A 10,898-nucleotide genomic window follows, 5' to 3' on the forward strand; every position below is an offset into this window, starting at 1 on the left:
CAATCTCTAATCTGAAACCAAAAACATTCTTAGTTTATTGACTGATTGATCTCCATTTTCAACAATAGTACCAATTACGTTAAAAAGATAAGTAAATTAATTATGAACAACAGAGAAAATGATACCACTGCTATTGACTAAAGAAACTAGAATTCTTAACAAGTTCGTAAAATAATTGTTGAACACAAAGAACATAGTGGAATCAATCAATTAGCATCCTTTTCGATGCTTCTCTTTGTATAAGCCTTAGCACAAGTTGTTCTCATGTCCCAATGACAATTCTGTTATGACTTTCTAAAGCAACTAATTCAAGCTTCTAAGTGGACATGACCGCAGTTCCCATAAAATGCAAACATACGCCTAGTCTTTCATGTGATCATCCGTTGTGGGCAGTCCCATGACTAACTTCAACCTTGTCACGACTCACGTTGTTGAGTTGTAAGACCAGACCTCCTATCTTCTCATGAGTGGTTGTTAGCTCTGAACTTGTCTTTGTCTGTTCAGATTAATTTGGCTGCACACTTGTTGATCAGACATAGATCTCAAAAACAAAAGTAAACAAATAAAGCATTGAACCAATAAGTGGTATAGCCATGATTCAAGAGTGTATCACAACCAAGAATCAGAATAGAGAGAATGAGCAAATCTATTTTAAACATCGCAGTGAAAGATCTTAGTCTGTACAACGTTACCCTACATAAATAAAGGTATAGAATTGTCTCAAAAATAAAATAATAATACATATGTAAATTACATCTGGGACAAGTCATCCCATCATTGCTATCAGTTAGTCCAAGACGAGGAAGACATCGAGCTAGGCTCAACGTACCCAAGAAACAGAATCAATTTCATCCCTTGCTGCTTTATATAGTTCAAGCCTTTTTGCACACTGTTGTCTCCTCTCCATCAATGCAGGGTCTTCGTCCAACATTTCAGATAGCTGTTTACTCTGTACCAAGTAAAATCATGGCAAGGATGTAATGAAACTATGTGAGACAAGTGCATAATAATGTCCAACATGTTGTGGACCATAGAAAATAAACACATTTTACATTTAAACTCACTAAACTGCTATTCCTTATACATTTAAACTTTAATATCCTCCTCCCTTGGTCCCTAACAATTTCTCTTTCCCCCCTTAATATATAGAATAATTATTGTCTTCTATCATACATACACTCAGAACGACTGACTTGCCCAATTCTCTAAAATATTAAATTCCAAGCAAAACTCAGGTTTCATCAACTCCCTTAATAAAACTAAGATAATGTTTCAAGTGTAAATCACACCATACTAAAATTCTTGATGCTTCATTTGTAAGTTCTCTTCACGGCCGACAAACTATTTCATCAACTCCCTTAATAGAAAGAGGACTGAATTTCAACAAAAATTGTTAATTGATACAAATAAAATGATTTGTCTACATTGATTATACTTTCTTCTACCAATAAAACTTATAGAGAAATACCCCTAGGACATGAATGTAGAAGCATTATTATCATATAAAAGCAATGCAACTGAGTAGTGAGTAATATTATTCACCAATGGTGAAGCTACAAAAGTAATTGCATCCCAATAATATGGAACTACCCCAAACAAGTATAAAATTGTTAGATTGTTACCAAAACAAGGTGAAGGGTGAAATAAATCAAGTATCACAGAGGCAACAAAAAATTATATACTTGGGTTTGACAGTTAATTTAAGTTTAAGGGTTGAGCTGCAACAATCCACTGTGGAAAAAAGGTGCAACAATCCTAGTGATCTTGTCAACAACTATTAAAATCTATCTGGCCTACGTGGTTAGGTTTGACACTAACACTCATGCTCGTATGAAATAAAGTAATTAACAACAGTCACAAAGTGAAAGCAAGAAAGAAACAACATACCTCTTTCTTCCCTATTTGTGTGTAGAAATGGTTTAGCAAAGACTGTTTTGCCTGTCTGACCTGACAATAAACAACAGCCTTTGGAATTGTGTTCCTGAGGGTGTCTGCCACCAGTCCTATATAAGACGAAACATTTGATGCAATTCTCCTGAAATGACCTTCTGCATATCGATCTACATTTGAGGGAGCAGGACTTCCAGTTTTCTCTTTCTCCGCTTCTTGAGGTAGTCTCCGGAAGAAATCCACAGTGAGATACGAAGATTCCATATCTACAAGCCGGAGAGTTGTCTTCCTACCTTCTTCACGAAACCTTTCTAAAGCCTCATTAGCCGCTGCAGCTAGTTCAGCTTGAAAAGTTGGGAATCGCTTCAGTTCCTGCTCATACACGTGTTAGTATCTCCACTAAGTATCACTTCATGAACAAGGTAAATACAAAATATAATCCTGAAATTTACCTGAGTTTCAGCTATTGATTTCCTCACGAGTTCTTTTAAAACAAAATTAACCTAAAAAAAATTCATGAACAGCTAGGTCACTTTAACTTCTATATGAAAATAAAAAATCAGAGAAGACAATAAGACTACTTACAGCATCTACAGAAGCTTCAGCTGGGCCTTTGAAGTAACCAAGAGACCCCTCAATCAGTCGCCTGTAACCTTGCTCTGGAGCAATCAAGTGAGGCTGATAACCATCTGCCTCTGACACAATTTTCCTTACATTCTGGAGAGAAAGATGACGATCAAATGGAAGCTTTCGTAAGGCAGAGGGAAGCTGATTGTCAAAGACATGATATATCCTGTCACCTCGCCTAAGATTTTAGAAGAAAAATTTGTAAACAAAAAGACCTTCCAACCCATTCATCGGTGATCACAAACTTACATCCAAAACAGTCATTTCAAATTGCTTTGGTTAAGTTTGTTCTAACCATTCTTCTAATTCAAATTCAATTTTAGCACAATATAAGTGAGTCTATGTATATTATCCATACTTCAAACTCAAGGGTTCTTGTGTGAGAGAGCATGCTAGAGATATATAATATGAAAACCATTCATATGTCTTCCCCTTACAACTTAAGCTTTTGGGGTTGTAAGTTTATGGCATTTAGAATACAAGGCAAATATTCTTTCTTGGATCTCTGCATGCAATTACTTGTGCAAGACAAAGCAGCGGCTGCTCTGTTAGGGGAGCATGAAGGAGACAACAAAACCAGCCTTCATTTGAGTGAAGGAACGATAGAATTGCTTATAAACATGAAGAACAGACACAGTTACAATCTTGGAAAAACAATTGCAACTCAAGATTTGGGCTGTGACACCACAAAATTCATGCAACAATGGATGCAATATCAAACACAATGCAGATGAGCAACAGACCTCCACAGTGCAATGGCCAACCACAGGCACATTGTTATTTGACATGATTTACAATAGTGATACATATGTGATTTTTATTTTTAATATTGAAGAATGATCATATATTCCACATTGAGTTTCACAGTTTGTGTTTACATCCCCTATCTAACCTTGATAGGACATATCTAATTTGACCAAATGACGAAAAAAAGGGAAACAGTAGAAGATACTTACCCTCCATCTAAATGCTCCTTGAATATCCGTTCAAATGCTCGGCAAAGTTCTAGAATGGTGTATAGTTGAGCCTGAAACAAATAGTAACATTCAGCAAATATTCAAGAGGACCATCAGAGAAAGAACTCCACTCTTAAAAAAAGAAATCATCAAGAGTACAAGGCACCCACCCCAGCATCAACAGCAATGGGTCTCCCAAGATGATCCATCTCTGATTCAAGTTCCTCAATGCTTCTGTTTATTAAAGACGTTATACTAGGTATCCTTGCCCTAATTACAGACTCCAGATGCTACAGAAATAAGCTCGTGTGATTAAAATGATAATACAAAAAAAAAAGATTAGCAGAGAACATATTTTAGGAAGGAAACCTGTGAGAGAAGCTTTGCAAGGTATTCTGAACCCATTTTATTGGCCAAGTGCCCATAATCAGGACTGGTTGCAAAATATTCACGCTCCTTGCGCCTAGCAATAATCATATCAATATTTTTATTGATGTCGGCCTGAGACCTATTTACTATGCCAACCCAGGGATGTTGCAGACGATAAGACCTTCCTTCAAGGACCTAGAGGGAATAAAAGTGGATAAGAAGAACAAATAAGTTATGTCATATGAACAATAAAGGGATAGGCGTCAACTCAAACAAGAAAAGGAGAGAAAAATTACATCCAAAGCATTTGTTCCTTTGTCCATCAAATCTAGCTTTGTTAACACCCCAAATGTCCTTTCACCTAGGCCGGTCATTAACCAGAATTTCAGTACAAAACTATGAACAAGCAAGGAAATTATTGGCCATTTGAAAAAACATTTTAAAAGTACCTGTGGGATCAACTTCCCTGGCAAGTTTAATAGCATCCGAGGTTGCTATGTCTTGATTGGCCGGAGATATTGCTAGAATAATCGAATTAGGCTGTCGAGAATAAAGCAATCGAAAAAGAAAATATAAATCTTTTGGGTAAACCCCGTGTAGTAATTAAGGAATTACGATGTTGAGAATAAATAAAATACGAACTTTTGTGTACACCTCATACAGTAAAAAAAGTTTAGGTCAATAAAAAGCCCACTTATCTATCATCAATAGAAATTTAGAGAAAGTAATGTTATTCAAAAATAGATAGTTCATGCTTTAATTCTACAAACTAAATGAAAAAAAACGAAGTAATATATCAGTACAAAAAGAAATGGGCAAACACCGAGAAGTTATGATAGGATTGAAGCAGCAAACTTCAAGAGCATCAAAATTTCACAAACAACCTGCTGATTCTTTAGATCAAAATAAATGAGAAAGTTAACATACAACTTATTGTTACTTATTTAATCATGTCATACAAAATAGGTTTATCATGCTTTCACAACTTCAGGTTCATAATAGGTTTATCATGCTTTCACAACTTCAGGTTCATAATAGGTCTATTAACATAATCACTAGACAAAAAAGTTTGTTCAGATCTTAGGGCCAGGGGTGGTTTTGTCTTCGGTCAGGGCAAGCATCTAAGTTCAATGAGTGCTTAGAACTCATCAGCATATCCAACAATAGAAAATACTTACATCCAATGTTCTGTAATTCAATTGGGATAAGAAGACAAGCAAACTGATAGGAATCACACTAATATATATATAATTTATATTGAAATTATTTTACCTTTTCAACATAAGATCGGACCATAGCTTCAATTTCTTGAACAATATTCTCTGGCTGTCCCTCTGAAAAGAGAAAAAAGTTTGGCATCTAATAAGCACCATTTCAACTAAATAATTGATTTTTAATTAGCAATTAAATACAAATCATACCTACAGCCACTTTAGTCAGACCGGGTAAATCAATCAAGGTTAGGTTGACAACTGCTCAAAAAACAAAAAGGAGAAGCTAAAAAATTTAGTTAGAACTCACAGGAATTATAACTGGTATAGAACTTGAAGCCATAGTTGTTTTAGTCTCATTTTGTGCCATAAAATAATACTTTGAAGGAATACGCATCTGAATACACTTAGTTAAAATTACAAATTTTTATCAACCACCAAATTATGAATTGTTCCGCAACCTCCAAAATAGATAAATAGCGGCAATGTTGCTGACTTTTAAAATCTTATAAGTTTGGTAGTTATCTAAAATTTAGAAAACTAGGAGCTCTTATTTCATTAGTTTTTTAGTCATATGAAGTTCTAAATAGATATAGTACAGATTTGGTCCAAAACCAACCTGGTATTATTGTTTTCAAATGTCTGCCATTTGAGTTTAAGTGAAAAAGGAGAAAAAGATAAAGACTATTGACAAAAAGATATATGTTTGATAATTTGATGAGATACAATATAGTACCCAATGCTCCTATTTTAATCATATTTCTATAAATAATTAGGTCCAGCACTTGTAGTACTTAATACTTTTTTTGAAATGTCTAGTACTAGATGCTAATACTACAATTACCCAATAATATTTATTCAAACATAAAAAAATATTAGATAAAATTTAGACAAGCTAAATGTAGGTAAAAATAGTTCAAATATATATCATGTAATCAGTTTTAATTTCCACAACAAACCCTTCTGCTTTAAAAGCTCCAAGAAAAAACATGAAAATATAACAGATGAAACGCACCATTCGAAGAATATATGCTAAGATGAATAGGAATAGGAGATATTTGTTTTGATTTCCCTGTTACTCTATCAGTTTCATCCTGAATTTCCTGGCGCACCAAGGCTGCAATGGGAAAACCAGATTGTAGTGAACATCATTTATATATTATAATACAGAAACATAACAAAAGTCAATTGCATGCAAAATCCTAAAAAAAATGAACTAATACGCAGTGTATCAATTATCACATGATAAATTGTTAGCCAATGATGAGGTGTTGACACTTGAGATGTGTTCAGAAACAAATTGAACCGAGCCCTGTAAAAAAATTTATGTTGGACAAACTGATTTTTCATCTTGATGAATACTAGGAATAGAAACAGGAAAGAGTTCATTATAAGACTTGTTCTTTTAGAACTTTTAGAATATAGGATATGATATCTTGCCGCCATTCAGACTAAAACTGAGATGCTCTAGCACTGCTCCTAAGAGCAGTGTAGAGAGAAAGAAAGCCATAACATGCATATATATCATAAAAGCAAAGAAAAGGTTTGGGGCAGCAGGAGCACAACCTAATAATCTTCAACTGAGACATTACAAATTTCGCATCAAGGTTAAAATGGAAAAAAGAGAAAATCCTCAATAACTTTGACACATGAAAAGCACAAAATAAACTAGCTAAATAGTTTGAGTTTGTGATAGAAGCACTACACTCAAATTTTAACACTGAAAACACAGAATATGGTGTAACACATTATATTCTTTTACAGCCAACCAGAAAACAGAAGCTATCCTATGATTAGTTAAAACATGCAATTTTACTGTATATGGAAGGTTACTATCATACCAAAATCAGTGAACTTTCTCCTTGGCATGTGAAGAAACTCGGCATACTCTTGTGCCCCACTTTCCATCTTATGCAACTGCAGCACCAATGGGCGTCTTGTCACAATTCCTGCAATTCACTCACACCAAGGAAAAAACATGAGCCAAGTCATGATTAATAAACTTCAGGAAAAATTGAAAGAAAAATGTCAAAGGAAAAGGAAAAATAACTCAAACCTGATCCTCTAGGAAGAAAGTCACGACCAACAATGCTTTCCAAAACTGAAGACTTCCCCGAACTCTGCACAAATTTCAAAAGAAATTCAGACAACCCAGCACAGAAAAATGGGGAGACAAATCATTCCCAAAATTTGTTATTTTTTTTTTCTACATCTCCCCAGCCCAATGAACATATTAGAAGAATATTAAGGCTGAAAAACTTTCTGATCTACACCTAAGAAACAAAATTAAAGTGATGTCAAATAGCCGTTATAGGAGCTCTATAGACTATAGCATTAGTGTAAGGAATTTGAACTGGTATTTTGCGGCTAACAAATAGCTATTCCTATCATTTATTCTCCTACCTTGTAATCAACTTCTGCAGCTCAGTATTTCCAAAAGCTGTTTCGTTTAGTTTGCATGAACTTATAAGAAAGTTAAGAAACAAATTTCATATTTCAGGTGAAAAACCATTTTGAGCTAGAAACTAACCCTCAACGAGTACAAAAAACAAAAACAAAATAATAACACAAAATCTAAAAATAGCTAATTCAACAATTCGATTTTACTTTATTTTTTCGACCACAAATTTCAGAAAACAGAAACACTAAACAAAAAATACAATATTCCAAAACCACTCCATGACTGAACACTTCTTAAATTCATCTCAAATTACAAAAAAAAAAAGATACATAAGAAGCAAATTCAGCATCACACATGATACAAAAGAATATCCGTTATCAAAGCATCAATTTCCCATTCTCTAACGCAAAACTTGAGAGCGTTGATATATTGAGGTTAATAAAACAACAAGAACAAGAAATTGATGAATTGAAAGCGAAGAATTGTTCGAACCTGTCCACCAACAACAGCAACGGTAGGAAGAGCTTCCCATAGAGAAGAAAAGGAGTTACCATCAGCACCTCCATAATCACCAAGCACAGTACAAGCTCTCTGAATTCTGTTCACCAAACCAATCAAGCTCTCCATAGTCGTCATCCTCTATAAAACCCTAAATTCTCGGAAATGAATAACTGAAAACGACGACGTAGAGCGCGAACGATGTTACACAAACACGAAGTCACGAACAACAGAGAGAGAGAGAATATACGAATTATTTCTAGAAAGGTCAATGAGTAGTAAACGCTTTGAAGAATAATGACATAAATGCGATTTTTAATGAGATAGGGTGGTACGCACCATTTTGGTCTTTTCCTTTTCGCTTTAACGGAAGGTGGTATAATTTGAAATTTTGAAATTCGAGGTGGGGTCCACTGATTTTCTAGGGTGGGTTTACATTGCTTATTCGTTTTGGCGGTTTCATTCCGAACGTTGGATTGTTAATTGAGAGGCTAATAAGGTCCAACGGATAGATACACCGTGCGTAGGGTAGAAGTTAATTGTGATAATTTTCCTAATGATGTTTGCAAAAGAGAATAGGTAATATTTCTAAATTACTATCACTCATTCTTCAATCTACGGTCAATTCATTGGTTAAACTCTTTATTTTTATGGTTTTTATTTTTATCAATAAGTTTTTTTTTTAATAAATAGAAATATTCAATGAAAAATATGCTAATTTTTATAGTTATGCTAACCGTTTATAAAACCCCTCAAAATAAAATAGTGTTTTTGAGGGTAGCAACACACTTTCTTTCAATTTGTGGGAGTCCAAAACCCCCGCTAAATAGAAATAAAAACCCTACTAAATATAAATAAAAACCTTTCATTCAACTATTCAACTTTTAGTAAGAATAGAAATAGAAAAATCTTTAGATCTCTTTGATGGATTTAGGTGAAATTGGAGAATATTAAAAAATCACATATTATTTAGAATTGGAAAAGAATAGAAAGATCAAAATTATATATGTGCCTCTAGTTCTTTCTTACAAATCTCACCGAATAAAAATAAATTTACTATATTACAAAAGTGTGCGATCTATTTTTTTTTATGGGTTATTTTGCTCTCCTCCTCTTACAAAACTCCTTCCTTTATTTTTTCAACAATGCTTTTAAATATAGACCAATTCAAATCTTAGTGAAATCTTTATAACAACTATAATATATAATATAATACTATATATATTACTATATACATCATTTTCATCTCTTCACCTTCTCAGCATAACAAATAGGGAATTAACTTAAAAATTTATATAATAGCATAAAATTTCCTTAAAAATAATCTCAAAAATATCACTAAAAAGTACATTAAATTATACTTTACCATTTGTACCCTCGAACATAGGTAGCTTATGATTTTAAATTATTAATTTAGATGATTCAAGGTGTATAAGGTATATAAGTGTCAAGGTGAAGCCCATTCAATTTTTAATATATGAATCATCCTCATTAAGCCATAACCCATGCATTTTCACTTTGTTTGAAAGCAGTACTATTGTTAATTAAATCAGATATTAATTCGCGCGTTATACGGTAAAATTTAATATAGTATTAAATATAAAATAATAATATGTAAATTAAAAGTAATATTTTTATTTTAAAGTAAAATATACTAAAATATCTATGTGTTAAGAGGTAAATATATTTTTGAATAAATATATATAAGCTAGTTTTGCTTTATTTCAAAATAAAAGGTAAAATATTGTAGACTAATACAATTCATGAAACATATATTAAAATATGACAACTTATGCATTGCGCGATATAATTTAATATATTATTGAGTATAAAATAATAATATATAAATTAAAAGTAATATTATTTTTGTTTTAGAGTAAAATATACTAAAACATTTATGTATTAAGAGGTAAATATATATTTTAATAACTATATAGGCTATTTTGTTTTATTTCAAATGAAAAGATAAAGGTAAAATTATATTGACTAATACAATTCATGCAATATATATTAAAATATGATACTATTATAAGATTTTTTTAACTTTAGTGATGCATTCCTTATCTTTAACATTTTTTCTACTTAGAATTGATTTATTAAAGCTTTTTGTTTTCTTTGAAGTGTTCCTTTCAATGATATATTTGTTAAATAGTTCAATATTTCGTTATCGTAAAAGTTATATATTTAACTATTATATGTTCTTCACTTTATATAATTTATATTAGTTTGGAAATATTATATTTTTTAAATTTATGTATTTTTTGACATTTTTAATTTTACAAATTAATCATAAAAATTATTTTATGTAAAAAATTAGTTAACATCGACTGATCAGGTGTATAGTTAAATAGGATAGTATATTTTAATGAAAATATGAATATAGATTCATAAAGAGGTGTATAGTCTTGATTAGTAATTGGATCTGAGTGTAGGTCAAAGACTTTTTAAGATTAAAATTACACTCCTTAAATTTTTAGTCAAATAATAGTTAATGTCGTCTTACTCAAAGTAATTGACAATACAATATAACTATGTATACATCAACTCGAAAGGGAATTGCTCAACTTGACAATAAAAAATGCACAACTTCACATGTCCCTCAAAATTTTCTTTATATACTCTAACAGTTCATAATAACTTAATAGAGAATAATTCTTGTGTGGACACAAGAATTTAGACACACACATACAAGAACAAAAGTAAAATAGTAATAATTAAATAATGTATAGTTTTAAAATAATTAAAAGAAATATAGTTTTTTGTGTGTGTGATCAAATAGTGTGTCCAAGTTCTTGTGTCCATACAAGAATTGCATATTAGTAGAACAGTTTGTCATGATGACTCAAAAAATTAATAAATATAAGTATGTAAAGATAGAGAAGTTTTAATAAATAAACCCTGGTGGTGAATTTGAAAAATTCACCATAATTTTGTTTAATCTTTAAA

The 10,898-nt window shown here is 32.0% G+C and overlaps 1 protein-coding gene and 1 long non-coding RNA gene across 2 annotated transcripts; one reads left to right on the forward strand and one right to left on the reverse strand.

The window, feature by feature from the left end:
• Positions 1-628: 628 nt before the first annotated feature.
• LOC101491342 (phragmoplastin DRP1E-like) lies at positions 629-8,285 on the reverse strand. Its single transcript, XM_004516208.4, has 15 exons — positions 7,947-8,285; positions 7,110-7,173; positions 6,895-7,002; positions 6,069-6,170; positions 5,264-5,314; positions 5,115-5,176; positions 4,292-4,382; positions 4,139-4,203; positions 3,843-4,037; positions 3,644-3,763; positions 3,474-3,544; positions 2,476-2,695; positions 2,343-2,393; positions 1,888-2,262; positions 629-949 (listed from the first exon to the last, which is right to left on the reverse strand). Exons 1-15 carry the CDS (start codon positions 8,088-8,090, stop codon positions 821-823), a joined length of 1,848 nt encoding a protein of 615 aa, XP_004516265.3. The 5' UTR covers positions 8,091-8,285; the 3' UTR covers positions 629-820.
• LOC140919615 (uncharacterized) lies at positions 2,179-3,383 on the forward strand. The gene is made up of 2 exons (XR_012162334.1): positions 2,179-2,312; positions 2,415-3,383. It is a non-coding gene; the product is annotated as an uncharacterized lncRNA (long non-coding RNA).
• Positions 8,286-10,898: the final 2,613 nt, after the last annotated feature.

Source organism: Cicer arietinum, chromosome 3 (genome assembly GCF_000331145.2).
Source record: "Cicer arietinum cultivar CDC Frontier isolate Library 1 chromosome 3, Cicar.CDCFrontier_v2.0, whole genome shotgun sequence".
In the NCBI taxonomy this organism is placed as follows: domain Eukaryota; kingdom Viridiplantae; phylum Streptophyta; class Magnoliopsida; order Fabales; family Fabaceae; genus Cicer; species Cicer arietinum.